The sequence below is a fragment of the Schistocerca serialis genome, chromosome 2 (genome assembly GCF_023864345.2).
Source record: "Schistocerca serialis cubense isolate TAMUIC-IGC-003099 chromosome 2, iqSchSeri2.2, whole genome shotgun sequence".
Lineage (NCBI taxonomy): Eukaryota > Metazoa > Arthropoda > Insecta > Orthoptera > Acrididae > Schistocerca > Schistocerca serialis.
In genome coordinates, this window is record NC_064639.1 from 318969618 (window position 1) to 318990677 (window position 21060).

Here is a 21060-nt window from a genome sequence, read left to right on the forward strand (position 1 = left end):
TTTATCTGTTTTCTCTTAATGTAGGGGCAATAGCTTTTAACGTAAAAATTAAATAAGATTTTAATTGATTTATCTGTTTCCTCTCAATGTAGAGTGTATAGGTACCATTTCCCCTTTTCATGTGGAGCCCAAATTAGACGCACTTTTTTGTGCAGTGACATCAAACTATTTCATTTATTTATTCAACATGATCATGTTAAGGTCTTCAGGGCCTCTCTTACGTCAGACCAGCGTTACACACATACAGATTTTTAAAATTACAATTAGTTAAGAAATGGCAACAATTTCAATATGGTAAACAGCAAGAAAATAGTTTTAATAGACTAAAAAAGATTTAAATACATCTAAAGAAAATGTAAATAACAGTGTTGACTAAGAACTAATAAAGTTAATACTATCAGTACTACTAACAATGCTGCTTGAGCGGTGGCTAGCTCGTGTTATGCGTTGGATTAAACCTTGGTTGCTATTCTGTGTTTAGTCTCCCGCGGTAATCGCGATTATGCTGTTATCCTCTCTTTCTGCGGGTGGCAGCAGCGGTGTGTATCGATATTCGCACCTTGGACTGTCTTTGGCCTGGCGCTTATAGTTTCCGGCTGGGCTGTGTGCGGGCAGCTGGTCGGTTGGCGTGGGGCACCGAGGAAACCTTCGTGGCACGGCACGTAGTTTGGCCGGGCCGCTGGCGGCCTCTATGCGGTGTCGGAGTGTGAGTTGCTGTTCCCATTGCTGCGAGGTCCGTGGCTCACCGATTCTGGACATAAAAGTTGAGTTTTGACTGAATCTACCAGCAAGTCGCGACAGTTCACATTCTGTCGTTTGGAGTTCGTTGTCAGCTGTTGGGATATTCCCGCGAGCAACAACGTGTGTTGTCAAGTTGGCAAATTGTAGTCACACTCCGGCGGAGTTTAACTATACTTGGTTATTTGAAATAAAGTGCACCAGCGGAATCTTCTGCCTTGTGGCCGTTAACGTTCCGGTTACCTGCCCTGGCCGTTGACGTAAATTCAGGCAGTGTATTTTCCTCATCGTGTTGCCACTGTCCAGCACGGTGTGTCGAGTGACAGCTCAATGTATAATTGGTTGTGGGCGCCAATACCTTCTACGTTGTTCCATTGAACTCCCTGTTGTGTGCTGGTCGGGTGAAGCAGAGATTAGATTGTCGGTGGGTCCGTTGACTGTCTGTCGGTTGGGTTCTCGTCGGACCGACAATGGTTGGGCCGACTGCCTGTCTCACCTAAGTGCGCGTTCGTGTTTGAATTCCAGGCTGACCCCCGGAACTTCTGAGCGCCCTTGCGTGTACTGCCTTTTCTTGTTTGTTCTTGTTGTTTGTACTTGTATGGCTTCTTGCCGATTTTTAGATTAAGGCTGTTTTGCCCTTAAGGCGTAAGATGATTTGGGCCTTCAGCCTAATTTAAGAACTGTTTTACGTATAGCCTTTGGCATTTTTAAAATTAATGTTATTGAGTTCTACGTGTTGGGCCTTCAGCCGATTCTGAATTTAAGTTGTTTGCTCTTAAACTGTCAGATTCCTTGGGCTTTCAGCCTAATTAAGGAACTGTTTCAAGATAAGGCCTTGCCTTTTAAATTTCTGATTTTGGTTGACCTTTAAGTTATTGGCTTTTAGCCGTTTTTAAATTAAAGTGGTTTTGCTGTTAAGGCATGAGATTGTACGGCGCATTCTGCCGATAATTAAATTCCAAAACTAAAGATGTGTGTGTGTGTGTTTTTTAAAAACCATTTTTCTCGGTTCTTGTAATTTCTGATCAAATAAAAGGTTATATGTTCGAGTGTAACTGACAGCCGCTTATTTTGACCCCTTTCCACAACTTAAACTACCTGTCCTTTCCTGCGGGTTTAGCAGGGCGTCTCACCGCTGTTTCTGTTACTGGTGCTGTTGCTGATTCTTTTGATGTGCCACAGGATGGCATTCTGCGCAGATGTGAAAAAAATTTTAAAGTTTTCCTAGCTGGTGACAGCGTCAGAACTGTAGCCAAGGCAGGCTACTATGCAATATGTACAATGGAATGCGAACAAGGAAGAACTTCCAGTATCGTACGTAGCATGGGCACACCAAAGAGTTAGTAGCCACACATCACCCGAGCTAGATGAGCAAAGCGTTGATGCAACAAGGTGATTTCTCGAGAAGGGGAGCACAACGTCGTTCTCTTGATCATGCACAGTGAAGCGCAATACCTAAGTCGTTTGCACGAGCGGGTTTACAGCACACAGATGCTGCAGAAATTACCAGACTGAAAGCTTGAAGAGATCTAAAACACAGCAGTGCAGTGTCGAGTGCTGTCGGGTCCTGAAAACTAGGCTACATTTGGTAGTTTTTGCCAGACAACAATGTGACTGGATAGAGAGACATGCTCAAATGCTCTGACTTCCAAAGCCCAGTTCTAAGTTTTGCACATAAGCAGTCCCAGGATGGGACTTAGGACACACTATCAACAGCCCACCTACATGAATTCGATCTACGATACAACAACCAGCCCAGGTAGCTGTGGGCTGTTGCTGCTTCATCTTCGCCTCCTACCATCAGGGCCCCTGGAGGCCTAGCTGACGGTGCCTGGTGAGCTGCCGAATTACCATCAGCTTGGGGGAGCACAGTAACTGCCCCTCATCATCTGCTTCTACGAGCAGACACCACCGTCACTGGCCTTTCTCTCATTGAGAGGCTGTGACGTAGCTCTTCACGATCGTGGTCACCTCATATAGAGCTGATTGGGTCTTCCTGTGGGTCTGCCTACAACGTTAACGCCGAGAGCCCTCGTAAGCTACTACCCAAGCTGCTGGCCATTGGGACCATGCAGGCAACATCCACAGTGTGTCCACTCAGCAACCTTCTGTGACCTAACTGCCTGCTGTGTGTGCAGTGTCGTCACTGTGGAGGCTAAGACCACAAGGTGCACAGACATCAGTCTTGAAGTGAGCTTCGCCTGCTTACCTGGCTTCTGGCCACCTCAAACAAGACAACTGTGTATCCTTGAGCCAAGGTTGTGCATCCAGTTAACAGTATCTTGCTAGAACCTTCGGGCGGCTGAAGGATCCTCATTCCTGCACTCGGCACCATGCTCCTGCCAGCCATAGAGACCATGGCTCTGGCCCTTTATAATAATAATAGTGATAGTGACAAATAGGTAGATACATAATGTTTCCAGAATGAAATTTGACTCTGCAGTGGAGTATGTGCTGATATGAAACTTTGTGGCAGATTAAAACTGCAGACTCCCACCATCTGCGATTCCCTGGATCTTGCAGGCTGAGTGGTTTCCTCTGAAACAGGACAGGTGACAGCATCTGGCTCAGCGACAGTGTCAGCCACAGACAGCACCTGGAACATGTTTGTGAGACAAACTGGGGAGGCCTTAGGTGCGGCCGCCCGGGAAGTCTTTCGCCACCTGCTTCGTCCCGGGGCGACCTCCCACTCGGCCACAGGTGAGGGGTCGGCCACAGTGCGAGCAATAACTGAGCTGCAGTGGAAGGGCACCACTGTTGTCGGCCGGCCCTGGGGATCCAACGGACGTCCAGCACGTCAGATTCCTCCAATCGGTCCTCACTCTCTTCATCCCGCCGCTTCCTCTGCTGCCCCTTGCTCTCCCCTCCTTTTCCATCCTCTCTGACCTTTCCCTCGGCAGGTCCCACCTGGCAGTTTTATTCTTCGTCGTGTGTGCTCCAAGTGGGTTTTAAGTGTGTTGTTCTGGAGTGTTTTTAATCCTGTGGCCGACTTTTAACCTGTGCATGTCCAATTCAGTGTCTTCTCTGTGTTTTAAGAATCGCCAACTGTTTTTTAACTTTCTTGTGACTTTTTTAACTGCCCCCATGAACGTCTCCATGTCAGTCTATTTTTACCTCCATTTTCTCCCATTACTGTGTTTTATGTTCCCCTTTTTTATCGCCTTATTTATGCAACATTTTATTCTTATTTTAGTTGTCATGTCACTCGGCTGAAGAGTGGCGGATTGTGCCACTGACAGCCCTCCCCTGCCCATATGCGTGGAAAGCTGCCACCCCGGCAGCCCGGCTTGGATCTTCTCGCTGATCTCTGGATTAAGCTTGGTATATCGGAGAAGTCTCTGGCGGAGACTAGTAGGAAATTATTTCAGTTGTTTTCTATATTATTCTTGTATGCAGTTGTGATTCGAAGACGGATCACTGTTTTGTGTTGGTGTTATACTTGGAGAATTTGTTTTGGTTAATTGAACAGTCCAATAAATTGTTTTCGGACTTTGATCGTTAGTTTCTTCTGCGTACGCAGACATATCAATGGTGGTCACAAGAATGGCTCTTATTTTTACAGTTTTTCGCGCTCCAATATTTTTTCTGTACACTGGTTTACTTTGGTTAATTGTATGTTGCGAACAAATGACATTAATTATTGTTATACTGGAGCTGACTTCTTATTGAATGAACAGTTTTTTTACTGTAACTCGATAGAATGTACAACATATCCATCTCTGCTACAACAATCGAAAAAATGTCCTGAAATTATTTCTGTTACGAAAAATAATGAAATTACTTTACGCAATGCTTAAAGAACCTCAAACCTTGCAGTGGATTTTTCGTCAACATTAATTATTAATCAGTGCCACGGCTAACACTAGAGAGCAAGACTATCATTATTAACCAGGAAATAATTTTTCTATAACTTTTACCGGTCCATAATTTTTTCATAGCATGATTTCCTTTTGAAACACGAAAGTATTTTTACTTTGACACTGTTAAAGTTTACAATATTAGCAGCCCGCGTCCGCCTGTGAAACACAACGTAAAGTCTGCTGCTTTGTACTCTGATCTCGATCTATTGTAAGAAATAATTTTAACATCCCTTTTTACCTGACCGCTTATTGCGGTATGATTGCCGATAATATCAGTTTTGAATCTGCTGCGGTGGCAGCTCGTTCCGCCGTGTCGCAGCTCTGCACCACGAACACTACTTAAAAAACTGAAAATGTCTCAAATAAATGGGTTAAATACCAGGCAAGCTTTCTAATAATACCATACGAATTCTCATTAAATAAATATATTTAAAACTCGAATAATAACAAGTTGACACACCTTTCTTCATAATCAGCGCTTAATGGCGTCCAGCTTTCAATCTTGACAAAAGAAAGCTGCCTATGCGTTAAACATAGCGTCACAGGTTCCTCCTCTCTGCGTGACTCCAAGAAGACGACAACGACATTATTATACTTACACTACTATTTATACAATGGCTGATTGTCATGAAATCTTTGAGTTTTTCTATATTAATTCTTTTCTGTGGCGGTTTCAGAACTCGCCGACACAGACATTAATTGCATAGTTATCAAGCATGTTTTACGGGGAAACGTCATAAGTTGGACTTCTTATTTATGTTACTCCATTCTCATTTCCTAAAGCTCTTAGTTGGTGCAGTCTACCTAAATTTCTCTCCCTCAGAAAGTACTGTCTCAGAAAATATCGCTTTTGTAAACCTATAAAGACATTATTTATCTGAAAATTCCTGGTAGATAAAAACTGTTTGCTGGACCAAGACTACACCTCTTGGTCCAGGGGTACACGAAGAGGCAGGAGACACATTGGGCGGGAGATGAAGAGGGAAGACAGGGCAGGAGGGAGTGCAGAGACACTGAAAGGGGGCACAAGAGAGGGAGGGGAAGTAGGAGGGGGAAGCCGCTCAGGAGGAGGGAGGGGGAGGAGAGGGAGCCCTGAGGAGGAGGCAGGAAGATGGGGTTAGAGTTGGTAGGAAGGGTAGATGTCAGGGCGAAGCTCATCATCTGGGAGGGGTCCGATTTGAGACCGAGCGCCGGCCTTTATAGCACTTCGACAGATGAGTACCTCGGAACTATTTTCTGTCACGTGGTTTGACGTGTGAAAATAGTTCTGGGATCTGCAGCGACCTCTTCCTTATGTTTATGTGGGCAGGTAGTGGCCCCTGGTGGCCGCTGCTGTCTTTGCTGTGTTGTTGTTGTTGTTGTGGCCTTCATCAATATTGCCTGTCGGTTGTGTAGTGCTTCGGTGTGCCTGTGAAGCGGGCAACCCGCGGTTCCAGGCTGTCAGTTTGGTTGCTGATACTCTAGGCGCCGTGATGTCTGGTGGAGAAGGCCATAGCAACTGTCACACGTTGTCACATCATCCTAGCCGCAAGCAAACTGTTAATATTACTATTACAGTAATTCTCTTGCATTCAAAGGCTCGGATGTGTCCCCATTGATACGATTCGGTGAGCGACTCGACTGGCTCGCTAGCGAGCATGTGGTGAAGGTGGGAGGGCAGCAATGGTTCAAATGGCTCTGAGCACTATGGGACTTAAGTGCTGTGCTCATCAGTCCCCTAGAACTTAGAACTACTTAAACCTAACTAACCTAAGGACATCACACACATCCATGCCCGAGGCAGGATTCGAACCTGCGACCGTAGCGGTCACGCGGTTCCAGACTGTAGCGCCTAGAATCGCACGGCCCCTCCGGCCGGCGGAGGACATCAGTGAGCGACTCACCCTTGGAGGCTGGTGCCAGCATGTGGAGGTGGACACTGGCGGCGCCTGCGTCGTGGCCCATGAGCGTGACGCGGTCGGCGGCGCCGCCGAAGGCCGGGCCGTGCGCGCGCACCCAGCGGAGCGCGAGCGCCTGGTCGCGCAGCCCCAGGTTGGCCAGCGTCTGGTCGTCGCCCGTGCACAGGAACCCTGCCGGCAGCGCGTACCCTCCTATCGAAACAAAGTGCCTGCTACCGGCAAATGAAAACTCTAACGACCAGAAACAGCGCTCAGTCCATAAATATCAGTAACGAGTCAGTTGAGATATTGTGAAATGTTCTCATTAGAAACTTCTTTTACCCCTTGCCTGCTTCCTCGCCTCGTGCCATACCATTCTCTCTACTAGGATAGTGAACTGAGACTGATAGTATAGCCAACCATGTTCATCACCAGAAGCTACTCGACAGTGAGTGACGCAGAGATACACCAATAGCCATTAAAATTGTTACGCCACGAAGATGACGTGCTACAGACGCGAAATTTGACCGACAGGAAGAAGATACTGTGATATGCAAATGATTAGCTTTTCAGAGCGTTCACGCAACGTGCTGACATGAGGCAAGTTTCCAAACGATTTCTCATACACAAACAGCAGTTGACCGGCGCTGCCTGGTGAAACTTTGTTGTGATGCCTCGTGTAAGGAGAAGAAATGCGTACCATCATGTTTTAGACTTAGATAAAGGTCGGATTGTAGCCTATCGCGATTGCGGTTTATCGTATCGTGACATTACTGCTCGCGTTGGTCGAGATCCAATGACTGTTAGCAGAATACGGAATCGGTGGGTTCAGGATGGAAATACGGAACGCCGTGCTGCAGCCCAACGGCCTCGTATCACTAGCAGTCGAAATGACAGGCATCTTATCCGCATGGCTGTAACGGATCGTGCAGCCACGTCTCGATCCCTGAGTCAACAGTTCGACGACGTTTGCAGCAGCATGGACTATCACTCGGAGACCATGGCTGCGGTTACCCCTGACGCTGCATCACAGACAGGAGCGCCTGCGATGGTGTACTCGACGACGAACCTGGGTGCACGATTGGCAAAACGTAATTTTTTCGGATGAATCCAGGTTCTGTTTTAGCATCATGATGGTCGCGTCCTTGTTTGGCGACATCGCGGTGAACGGACATTGGAAGCGTGTATTCGTCATCGCCATACTAGCGTATCACCCGGCGTGACGATATTGGATGCCATTGGTTACACGTCTCGGTCACCTCTTGTTCGCATTGACGTTGCATTTCAGATGTGTTATGTGTGGTGTCACCGCCAGACACCACACTTGCTAGGTGGTAGCTTTTAAATCGGCCGCGGTCCGGTAGTATACGACGGACCCGCATGTCGCCACTGTCAGTAATTCCAGACCGAGCGCCACCGCACGGCAGGTCTCGAGAGACTTACTAGCACTCGCCCCAGTTGTACGGACGACTTAGCTAGCGATGCAACACTGACGAAGCCTCGCTTATTTGCAGAGAAAATAGTGAGAATAGCCTTCAGCTAAGTCAATGGCTACGACCTAGCAAGGCGCCATAGCAATTGATAGTTATCGTATGAAACATGTCTCATCAAGAACGATGTATACAAATGATGGATTAAAGTTAAGTATTCCAGCAGCTACGCACTTTTCTTTATAGCATTCATTCCGTATCCTTTTTCAGACCTCACGCCATCCTGCGTGAGCTTATAGCGTGCATTTCGGCCTTCTCTAGCTATATAACATTATGACCCGTGGCTCTACCCTTCATTCGATCCCTACGAAACCCCACATTTCAGCAGGATAATGCACGACCGCATGTTGCAGATCCTGTACGGGTCTTTCTGGATACAGAAAATGTTTGACTGCTGCCCTGGCCAGCACATTCTCCAGATCTCTCACCAATTGAAAACGTCTGGTCAATGGTGGCCGAGCAACTGGCTCGTCACAACACACGACTCACTACACTTGATGAACTGTGGTATCGTGTTGAAGCTGCATGGGCAGCTGTACCTGCACACGCCATCCAAGCTCTGTTTGACTCAATGCCCAGGCGTATCATGGCCGTTATTATGGCCTGAGGTGGTTGTTCTGGATACTGATTTCTCAGGATCCATGCAACCAAATTGCGTGAAAATGTAATCACATGTCAGTTGTAGTACAAAATATTTGTCCAAGGAATACCTGTTTATCATCTGCAGTTCGTCTTGGTGTAGCAATTTTAATGGCCAGTAGTGTACTTCACGAAGCATTATCATCTCCTTTCCATCTTTTCTGCTCTACCAGTAAATAGCGTGCGAGATACGAACGCGAGTTTCTGTCATCTTACATTGCATTCACTTCATGAGCTATACAGAGAAAAAAGTAATGTACCGAGCGAGGTGACGTGATGGTTAGCACACTGGACTGGCGTTCAGGAGGACGACGGTTCAAACCTTCAAATTTCGGAATGGTTGCTCTGAAAGGGCACGGCCGATTTCCTTTCCCATCCTTCCCCAATCCGATAGGAGCGATGACCTCGCTGTTTGGTCCCCTCCCACAGATCAACCAACCACCCAAAGGAAATGTACTCCCATTGTCTCACTCTTCATGCAAATCACCCTCTCTGAATTTAATCACTAAGTGTATCTGTGCTGCTGAACGCCTCTCTTGAACCATCTGCTACTGGAGATGTGTTCAGTATTTGCACAACTTTAGCGAAGGAAAATTGGATAGGTGGTTCTTAGATGATTGTTTCAGTATTTCCGCGACATTCTCTAGTTTACTTAAAAAGTGTCAAAAATTGCTCTGCTCTTCTCTGGATCTTTTTAGCTCGCCCATCAGTCTCAGACTGGTGATTAGCACTCGAGACATGAATGAGCGAATGTGTTGCAAACCATTTTGGGTAGATTTAGTGTAGTACATGTCATTCCCAGAAATAGTTTTAATCCTCACTAGTCAGATACCTAGACACTTTATGGTTATAATTGTTTCAAGTAATCTAACCGCAGAGCCTTTCACGATGGTATTAAGAATCTTAGTCGCAACTGCCGCAGATCTTTGTAGTCAATTTACGGGTCAACTGCGGGTAGAATGTTTCTAGTGATTAGTCTGCAATCACGTAAACAGACTATAAGGAATCGTTCGGCCTATTTTAGCACAATACTCTACATTTGTTTACACTGAATATAAGCTGCTGGTCATTCGACCCAACTAAGTCATTCATCGTTCGGAAAAATGTGTTGTTGGAGGGTGAATGCCTGCAATCTGAATGTCACTCTTGTGACATTCGGTGATTCCACACACCCAAAATAAGATTCCCAAGCAGTGATGAAGTAAAACACTTCAGCGCCTTAAGGGTCCCGAATAGGATATATCAGCTCGTACTCTCCGTTCCGAATAGAAATCGATATACCTTGTAACGTTCTCTGGCAGCACGCCTCCAACGTGAAAGTTAAAAGAACATTTCGATCTATAATGCTCACTGTAACAAATAATTTATATGTATTTCTGTTCATTGAACTTCAAAAGGACACTTAATTTTGTGAGGGAAAATATAATTATGAATTTTGCTTTTATAAATGATTATTCAAAGACTGTGAAATACAATCTGTGGCGGATGATGTGAAAACCGCCACAGTAGAAACGATATGTAATTAAAAATGACGAAGGCTGTACAATAATTAGTTAAAATATAAATAGGCAATATATTGTAATAGAATCGCTTGTCTTCTGCACGGACTGAATGGGAGAGGAACCCGTGACGTTGCATTAGGCTCTTAGGTAGTCTTCATTTGTCTTAAGTCGATGATCGATGCCATTTGTAGCTGGGATTGTAAGAGGTGTGTAAAGATTTTAACTGTCTCTATTAAAATATATTTATCTAGTAAAATCTGTTTGTCACAATTACTGCAAAGTTCGCACCGGATATTACCCATTTGATTTAAGAAATTCCAGCATTTTATTGGATATCGCTGGCGGTGCGGAGCTGCGCCGCGAGCGAGCAGTCGGCAGCAGCGGCAGATTTAAATATTCGATCGCAATAACGACCACATCCTAAAAAGGGTACAGGTAGAGGTGAAGGAAAATAATAAAGTGTTTCTTTTCACAGCATTCCAGACGCAGAATAAAAAGAGATAGTGAATTTTATCTTGTGCATTCACAGGTGGATACAAGCTGCAGATTTTGTAAATGTTCATTCAAGAAAGTGATAAATTCTGAACATATCGTAAAGTGTATTTAAAAGTGGATAATTTTCATGAGAGCTTAGCAGCATATAAAAAAAGAAAACATTTTCATATAGTAAAGATAGTCTTATGCTTCAAAGCTAGTCGGGGTATCTCCAGTTAAACAAAAATCCACTGCAACGTGAAAATGATTGCTAAGTTCGATGGACAATAATATTTTCATTCTTGCACAAATAGCTTTAGTACTTGAATAAAAGTAAAACTGGGATCATTATTTTGGAATATTCAAAGAATTCATTTTTATTAATCTGCAACAGAATATTTCATACTTAAAGTAATAATCACACATGAAAAATTTATCGCAACCTTTCATTTCTCATGTCCACCCATGTATATGTTAAGTTTAATCTCAACGGTTTCCAAATCAAATTAAACGCAAAAAGCAAAGAAAGTTTAAAACCAGACGGTCAACTCTCGAATAATTAAAACAGACAGAATCGCATTAAAACCTCTTAAACCTCTCAATGCATTTCAATCAATGTCTCTGAGGGAGACGACTTATATGATGACGTCTTAGAAGAGGACCTTGGAGTCGATATGGATGACGTTGAATTTAAAAGAGCTCTGGAAGACTTAAGATCAAATAAGGCAGAAGGACTAGATAACATTGCAGCGGAATTTCGAAAATCGTTAGGACTAAGTGACAACAAAACGACTATTCATGTTGATGTGTAGAATGTATGAGTCCGTCAATAAACTATCTGACTTTCCTAAGAATCCACAGAATTTCGAAGATTGCAGGAGCCGACAATTACGAGAATTATCGCACAATCACCTTGACAGCTCAAGCAGCCAAGGTGCTGACAAGAATATTTGTACTATACAGATGAATCGAAAAGAAAATTGAGAATGTGTTAGATTACCATCGTTTTGACATTAGGAAAGGTAAAAGCACCAGAGAGCCACTTCTTACGTTGCGATTGATAATGGAAGCAAGGTTGAAGAAGAATCGAGACAAGTTCATTGAATTCGTCGACTTAGAAAAAGCGTTCACCAATGTAAAATGGAGTAAAATTTTCAAAATTCTGATAAAAATAGAAGTAAGCTGTAGCGAAAGACGGATAATATACAATCTGTACAAGAACCAAGAGGCAACAACAACGGTGGAAGACCAAGAACGAAGTGCTCGGATGATTTGGTTCAAATGGCTCTGAGCACTATGGGACTCACCATCTGAGGTCATCAGTCTGATATAAGCCTACTGGCATCAAACTTTGGCCATAATTTGATGAAAGAAGTACGTTTGAAGCACAGCAGTGTGTGGTAGTGAACCATGAACAGTGGAAAAACAGGAGCAGAAGAGAAGCCAAGTGTTCGAGATGTGGCGCTGTAGAAGAATGCTGAAAATCAGGTGGACTGATAAGACAACGAATGAGGAGGTTCTCTGCAGATTCAGAGAAGGGAGGAACATATTGTTGTGTACATAGTTCCGCGTAGTCAGCGCGTACACAACATTCCCACTAGAACACGCCCCACTAATCATAACAGCGCAGGCGCAGCACTCGTCCGTCTCCGAACCACGAGACGGCGCTGTCTTAGAGACGGACCAAATTCTGCTTCCGCCGATCCGAGTATTAATATGTAACGCAGCCAATGAGATTGCTGCTAACGTAGAACCTTTTCTCCTCGCGGATCACACTCGCGCAGTGATACCTGAATGCTCGAGGTATTATAACGAGTGTACAGACCATCGATTAGACAGTCTGCATTAGTCTGTACTCAAGTTTCAGTCTGCACCTAATAAGATTACCATATTCCTGCACATAGCCATGAAGATAAATGAATAGACACTTCGTCAAGTATCAGAGATATGTGAGAACAAGATTAACGTACCAAGACCAAAGGAACTTCAGATTGTCAATCATAAATAGCATCCAGAATCAAGTTAAGTAAGGTTTATGATTGTTAGTACTTTAATAAATGTGTGTGAAAATTAATCAAGTTCTGTTTAAAGTTGGTCACCGTCAATCTGCTACTCTAAGCGTGCAAGTGGCATTTCTATCGTCTGACCTAACGGCAGAAGATAAACACGCCATGATAAGACCACGAGACATATTGCTGAGGCTCGCCTACTTCGCTAGAGCGACAAGTCAAATAATCTGATGGTGTGTGTACCGACGGTCTTACAGTACGCACACCACACATATGGAAAACACCAACAAGAATAAGGGATAGAATGACATGACATGTGTTAATGTAGAAGATTGGCGACAAAAAAAGTAAAAGATAAAAAAATTCCAATAACACACAAAGGAAACGACTCACAAACAGTGTCTGCAGGAACGCAAAGTAATTAAATCGGGTAACACGCAAAATAAAAATCTTCTTGATTTGAATTTACATGAGGGATAATAATCTCTGATGTGATGAGTTCGTTGGCAGAGAACAACACTTGAACGGACGTTAATTATTGCTGACAGGTAATTGGTGCAACTCTAAGTCCAGTCAGATGACTCTCATTGACTATAGTTAATCGGCAACAAGACAGTATCCAAGTGAACTGGCGTACACCATTCCAGGAGCACGGAGCCTAACCAAGGCCTTGCTCAGACGAGGCTAGGTCTCCACCTGCGACTCCTGGCTGCTTGTGGCTCGTGACTGGTGCTGCGGTTGGATCTGCCAGCTCCGCAGCTGGATGGCCGCTTATGTACAGCTTTGGCGGAGTGACACTTGCGGGCAATGTACTTGCGGGCACGTGATCAGCGGAAGCAAATAGTACTGTGCCTGTAGTGGGACATGCAACGTCTGTGGCGAAGTGGGCGCCGCACATTTCAGTGGTATCTGCTGCATTTTCACTCGGAAACAAAGCCGTTTGTAGTCGGATAATACAGTGCCCAGTTGCATTAATGTGATCACCGACTATGTTCGACGTCAACATGTAATAACCACTCAGCGACGGCTGGTAGCTGTACTAGCAGTGGAGGGTACGTAAAGCATGTTAGCGAGATGAGAGAAACAGTGTAGTAGTTGCTGTTATGCGAGTAATCTGGCGTCCACGAGGGCATGATCACTGGCTTAAGGGCCAAGGGTGGATGCATTTCTGAAGCGGTTAAATTTGTATTTGTTCGCTTGCCGCCGTGGTTAAAGTATACCGTCCATGCTAAAATGGCGCTATCCGAAATGGGCGCCGAGACAACTGTGGTACACCACGGGCAATAGATGACAGGGGTGGAGATGTGCACGGGTGAGTAGACAAGCAACTGTTGAGCAATGGGTACACTGCAGCCGGATGTCCAGTGAGTGGCGACAGGTGGCCTTTCCAGACGATTCGCGTTTTAAGTTCCAACGGACAGACGCCCGTGTCCACGGCGTGAAAGACTGAAAGCAAACACCCTGCAGCAATAGTCAGAAGGGTCCAGGACGGTGGAGGGAGCCTTATGGTCTGGGAAATTCCCTCTGTTATCTCGTCATTCTGGAAGGGTCAGTGGATCAGCACAAGAATGCATCTGCCCTCGGGGACCATGTCAATTCCTGCATGCAACTTGTCTTTTCCTCTGTACGATGGCATCTACAAGCGAGCCAACGCAACCGGCCACAGCTCGAAGAGCACCGGGACGAGTTTACCATACTGGCCACTAGTCTCCCTGGATTTAGAATCCATGGGACCACCTCGATCAGGCAGTTTGCTCAGTGGATCTTCAACTGAGAACCGTAGAGCAGCTGCCCATGGCAGTGAAGTCGGCATAGTCCCACATCCATCTTGGTTCCTTCCTTATGGTGACTTATCCAAAGCATTTAATTGTGTGAACCATGACATTATGTTACAGAAATTACAATTCTATGGTATAAATGGAATAGCATATGAGTGGTTTAAGTCATACCTACAGAACAGGAAGTAAAAAGTTTCGTTGTATGGGTCAAGTGATTTAAATAAGTTTACCACTTCATCTAAAAGGGGTGAAATTACATTATGTGTTCCACAGGGTTCAATCATGGGTCCCCTTCTGTTCTTGATATATGTGAACGACCTCCCTTCCTATCTGAAAAAGGAAGCTGAACTGACAGTGTTTGCTGATGATACAGGCATCATTTTTAACCCAGTAAAAGAAACTCCAATTGAAAATGATAAAAAAAAGGGCTTTGGAAAAGTCATTAATTGGTTTTCTGCAAATGGGCTTGCTCTAAACTGTGAAAAAACACAGTACATCCAATTTTCTGCTGCAAAAAGTACAGTCCCTTCCATAAATATACATCAACAGAAGTCAGTAGACAGGGTAGAGCATACTAAGTTTTTGGATGTACATATAAATGAGAATCTCGGTTGTAAAATTCATAGTTTGGATCTTCTAAAGCTACTACGTTCTGCAACTTTTGCAATCGGAATAACTGCCAGTTTTCAGGATATGGAAATTAGTAAGCTAACATACTTTGCATACTTTCACTCTCTGATGTCATACGGAATAATACTTTGGGGTAACTCAACATTTAGACAAAAAGTATTCACTGGGCAAAAGAAAGTATTTAGAATAATGTGTGGGATTCATAGTCGCACATCATGTCGGCATCTTTTTAAATGATTGGGAATTCTTACAACAGCCTCATACTACATTTACTCACTAATGAAATTTGTTCTCAACAACATGGACCAGTTTAAAAACAACAGTGACATTCATGATTATAATACCAAAAAAAGGAAGACTTACACTACCCTTTACTCAACTTATCTTTGGCACAGAAAGGGGTAAAATATGCTGCTATAAAAATTTTCGACAAATTACCAGATGAAATAAAATGTCTGACAGACTGCAGTAATAGCGTCAAAAATAAATTGAAATTATATCTCCTTGACAACTCCTCCTATATCATAGATGAATTCTTGAATAGGAATAAATAAATCTATAAAAATAGTATATGCATTTTGAGCTATTTAAGGGAATGGGGTAAATAACAGAAATATTAATCTTTAACTATACATATAGATTTTTTAATATATATATATATATATATATATATATATATATATATATATATATACAAAACCTTATGTGCAGCCGGCCGAAGTGGCCGTGCGGTTAAAGGCGCTGCAGTCTGGAACCGCAAGACCGCTACGGTCGCAAGTTCGAATCCTGCCTCGGGCATGGATGTTTGTGATGTCCTTAGGTTAGTTAGGTTTAACTAGTGCTAAGTTCTAGGTGACTAATGACCTCAGCAGTTGAGTCCCATAGTGCTCAGAGCCATTTGAACCATATGTGCATTTCTTGTGCTCTTGACACGTTCCTCACAATAACGGCTACCGTACCGTGCGACTGATCAATGGAACACGCAACCAACTAACTAACTTCCTCTTGTTGATTCTCTTCTTACACGTCCGCGCTTCAGAAGGTGGCTGCTCAAGCTTTTGACGGGTTGGCACATTAATGAGTTTGGACAGTGTATTTACGGGCAATCTTGCCGCAGTAGAGTCGCTGGCGGGGCCGAAGTTTCGGCAACCTGCTGGTTAGGCTGTATTGCTGGTAATTAGAGTTGCCCAACACAGCAACTACAAAATTTTGAAGATCGCAGCTTGATATTTTGGAGGTAACAATTAAAACCTTACGATTACTCCTCATAGCAGTCCTGAGAACAAGTGTAATGGCACACAACTATCATGGGATTAGGAATATCATTTTACTTGTGTTCCGAGCACTTACCAAAGACGCCCAGTCTGTAGGCGACGGTCACGACGACCACATCCTTGAGCATGAAGTACTGGGGGTCGACCCACTCCGAACCGGCATGACCGCTCGAATAGCCCCCTCCATGTATGTACACTATTATAGGGAAGCCTCGCTCGCCTTTCACCTGTCGAAAGCAGTCGTTTAAATGGTAAGAGCCAAACAGCACAAAATGCATCTAAAACTTTCGATGTGTATTAAAAATATGTTCTTGTCGAGACACGTCGAGAGATGTCACTTCACGTCAATCACAACAATACATTCTACACACCAAAGTGACCAATATTAATTATGAGAACTTGTGCTACTAGTTCAACCATCAGAGTCACAGGAATGCTGCCGTCAAAATAACTTGGCGGAGAGCTTCCGAAGAAATGTGACATCCATACTACGATCGATTACAGCCACACTCTTCACTTCGTTTATAAACGTTGACCGTGGCGTATCGTGGCGAACGGAGATTGCACCGTTAGTGAATAAATCTGTTTTCTTTGTATGCTTTTTTGCTTTATGACAACATTCACCGAAGTTTTTAAATGCACTGTGTTTAACGCAATAGGTTTCATCGTGCATTTCTCTTTAGCCACGATTCGGACACAACTGACAACGCTGCGACGTATGAAGCCAAAATAAATAATGGGAATAAAGGGATATTTCTTGTTGCAAACGGAAGTAAACTGTGCCAGAATGAGATTTTCACTCTGCAGCGGAGTGTGCGCTGATATGAAACTTCCTGGCAGATTAAAACTGTGTGTCGGACCGAGACTCAAACTCGGGACCTTTGCCTTTAACGGGCAAGTGCTCTACCAACTGAGCTACCCAAGCACGACTCACGCCCCGTCCTCACAGCTTTACTTCCGCCAGTACCTCGTCTCCTACCTTGGTAGAGTACTTGCCCGCGAAAGGCAAAGATCCCGAGTTCGAGTCTCGGTCCGGCTCAGAGTTTTAATCTGCCAGGAAGTTTCATATCAGCGCACACTCCGCTGTGTCTAAGCCATGTCTCCGCAATATCCTTTCTTTCAGGAGCTCTAGCTCTGCAAGGTTCGCAGGAGAGCTTCTGTAAAGTTTGGAAGGTAGGAGACGAGGTACTGGCGGAAGTACAGCTGTGAGAACGGGGCGTGAGTCGTGCTTGCGTAGCTCAGTTGGTTCTAAGTTTTTTTTTCTCCTTACACATGTTTATCCTTTTCACACATAGCTCTCTATCTGCAGCCTCTTTGTTTTTCTTTCTCCTGTGCTCCAAAACAAATTAAAAAAAAGGTTTGCTGCTGATGGTGAGACTGTATACTCATTTATGTTAAAAAATAAAAATAATAAAAATAAAAAAAGAATAAAAAAAGAAGGCCGTTGCGGAAATACAGCTACCTTTTATGTTTTCCGTAAAAAAAAAAAAAAGTTGGCAGAACACTTGCCCGCGAAATGGAAAGGTCTCGAGTTTGAGTCTCGGCCCGGCAAACAGTTTTAATCTGCCGGGAAGTTTCGGAAGTAAACTGTGATTCAAAATTCCTTGGCATCTACTGCCCTCGGCTGAATTCCAAATAATCCATGCAGTGTTTCATACGTGGGTGGCATGTAATGGAGATTCGGAGTACACCTCTCAATTGGGAAGCTTTTCGCTGTGGTACTTGTTCGATACTAGTAAGGCCATGTACCTCCATGGGATTTCTTCATCTTCGTTTGCTTTCATTATCATCGACAACATGACCATCACACTACATTGTACACGCTTTCATAACTTCGGATACGTAAGCCACTAAAAAGGCGTCCCATTAAAAAGTCTCGCATCAGATAGTGAACCACACGGAAATTAAATCATGCTCATGTCGCAAAAATTTAATTTGTGTTGCCTGCTGTACAAATACTTCACTACAACACCACGAAATTGGATTTTCAACCGTTTTTCTTTCATCACATACCTCCAAAGCAAAAAGGTTGCTGTATCTGACTGCTCTTCAGCCGTAAAGTATTTATTTCATTTAATGCTGTCAAAAAAAAGGAAAGAATGTCAGAAGATACTGTTAAAACAGGTGATCATGATGTGACGATAGTATGATAAACATGGAGGCTTTGATATTGTACTGTACGCCGTCCGGAAGATGTTGTTCAACGGCTTCATGACTAACTGCTGGCAGACAGGTGAAGTGAATGAGGGAATGAGGATAGTGGTGAATGTGGATTATAGGTTGAAAGGAGTCTTCTGGGGCACACCTGTATGTGGCACCCGAATATGACACTACACATTAATGTAAATTAAAATGAAACTAGTAGATTATAAACGATGTATGTCTCTGATAGACTTTATAATGCGGATCGCTGACTGTGTACGACCGCAGAGCCAAACATACTGCTTCTGGTCTGAGATTGTAGTTTTGGAGTAAGAGAGCACTTGTCGCACAGTGGTAGGTAGCTGTCTGTGAGCGAAAGACGATGGAGTAGGCAGTTTTGGCGGTGTGCTGTGTGAAGCCACCAAGTGTTAGATTATTGTAGGTATGTCAATGTTGTTAAACATGGAAGCAGAAGTCTTCATGCAAGCGAGGTAAAGATGTTAAATAATTACGATTTTAGTTTTGCCAGCACCTTAGTATAGATGAGTTGGCTGATAATTTGCAGTTGTTGAGTAACCCCAGAATGTACGTAAACTGATTTGATAAAAAGGCTAGTTAGATATTTCGCGTTTGTAATGCTTCTAAGATTTGTTAACAGAGCTATATATAATTTGATGACTTGCATTTATGCTGGATTAGTGAGGATAGATACTACTTGCTGTATAAATCTCATTGTTTGTGGACCAGTTAGTAAATATATTATTCTAAGCAATATAACTTCAGTTGTAGATGTTTTTGAAAAGACAAACTTAACTTGCAATATAATTTTGCTGAAAAAACTCAAGTGTTAGTAATTTACCACAGTCAGTAGCGCTTCCCTGTCCAGGTCGTATGTTTTTCAAAGAAGTTGGATTTTTCATAAAGGTTCTCGTTTATCAGCCAAAAGAATTTCACGTGCATTTCAAAGTATTACCGTTAGCACTGCACATCGCTGAGCCTGTAGTTAGTATATTTATATTTTTTTATGAGAGACAAGAATATATCGCATTCCACCGTTGCTGCTTTAGAGGTAAGACAATTTAATTTTTTTATGTACACAGGGACCAAAGTTATCAGCTTTGAACAGGGCCAGAGGATTCAGTGCCTAAGCGGCTGAATGTCTTTTGTGGTAACTGTATTTCTGGGAGTAGCACTGCCCAATCAATTCGTGTAAAGTTTTGCTAACAATAACACAGGGTAAGCATACCACTTGCAGTTACGTCACGCTTTACGATAGTTCGAGTTTTGTATCCATTCCACACTTCAGACAATCATTCAACGTAATCGTAAAGTTTTTCTTATTTAATTAAAGAAAGTTACAAGGTAAAGGTCTCATTATGAATGCTGGAAAACAGAATTTGTCAGGTTTTCCTCCTAAGGTTGGAAAAAACCTAGCTGTGCTTTGTTTGTGGTTTACGCTGGATGTAGTAGGATCGTAGATCCTATCCATTGAATAGGAGAGTGGAATTGACGAGGGGATTCGAGAGTGCTTCTGGAAGTGTGTGTTGCTGGAACTGTGGTGTAATATGGAACGAGCTCCCTGTCTAAGCTCTTGAAGGGTAAGTCATACATCAGAGAACACTTCACATTCTTGAGACTTTTTTTTCCGCTATGAGCAGAGTGGTTTCTAAAAACTTAACAGCCTGGCTGAACATTCAAAAAGAACTCAAGACACTATCTCTCCTCTTTGTTTGTGGAGTCTTTCAGCTGCTGACATTCATGAGTAAAATCACAAAAATGACTAAGATTGCATTCTGTCTACATCTACATCTACATGACTACTCTGGAATTCACATTTAAGTGCTTGGCAGAGGGTTCATCGAATCACAATCATACTATCTCTCTACCATTCCACTCCCGAACAGCGCGCGGGAAAAACGAACACCTAAACCTTTCTGTTCGAGCTCTGATTTCTCTTATTTTATTTCGATGATCATTCCTACCTATGTAGGTTGGACTCAACAAAATATTTTCGCATTCGGAAGAGAAAATTGTTGGCTGAAATTTCGTAAATAGATCTCGCCGCGACGAAAAACGTCTTTGCTGTAATGACCTCCATCCCAACTCGCGTATCATATCTGCCACACTCTCTCCCCTATTACGTGATAATACAAAACGAGCTACCCTTTTTTGCACCCTTTCGATGTCCTCCGTCAATCCCACCTGGTAAGGATCCCACACCGCGCAGCAATATTCTAACAGAGGACGAACGAGTGTAGTGTAAGCTGTCTCTTTAGTGGACGTGTTGCATCTTCTAAGTGACCTGCCAATGAAACGCAACCTTTGGCTCGCCTTTCCCACAATGTTATCTATGTGGTCTTTCCAACTGAAGTTGTTCTTAATTTTAACACCCAGGTACTTAGTTGAATTGACAGCCTTGAGAATTGTACTATTTATCGAGTAATAGAATTCCAAAGTATTTCTTTTGGAACTCATGTGGATCACCCCACACTTTTCGTTATTTAGCGTCAACTGCCACCTGCCACACCATACAGCAATCTTTTCTAAACCGCTTTGCACCTGATACTGGTCTTCAGATGACCTTACTAGACGGTAAATTACAGCATCATCTGCGAACAACCTAAGAGAACTGCTCAGATTGTCACCC

The 21060-nt window shown here is 43.5% G+C and overlaps 1 protein-coding gene across 1 annotated transcript in view; it reads right to left on the bottom strand.

Moving 5' to 3' along the window:
• The window catches only part of LOC126455950 (juvenile hormone esterase-like), a 119981-nt gene that overhangs the window by 61622 nt on the left and 37299 nt on the right, over positions 1 to 21060 (bottom strand). The window contains exons 4-5 of the mRNA XM_050091707.1: positions 16348 to 16498; positions 6482 to 6688 (exon numbers count right to left, since the gene is read on the bottom strand). Coding sequence (XP_049947664.1) covers positions 6482 to 6688; positions 16348 to 16498 — 358 coding nt within the window. The remainder of the gene's footprint in view (positions 1 to 6481; positions 6689 to 16347; positions 16499 to 21060) is intronic.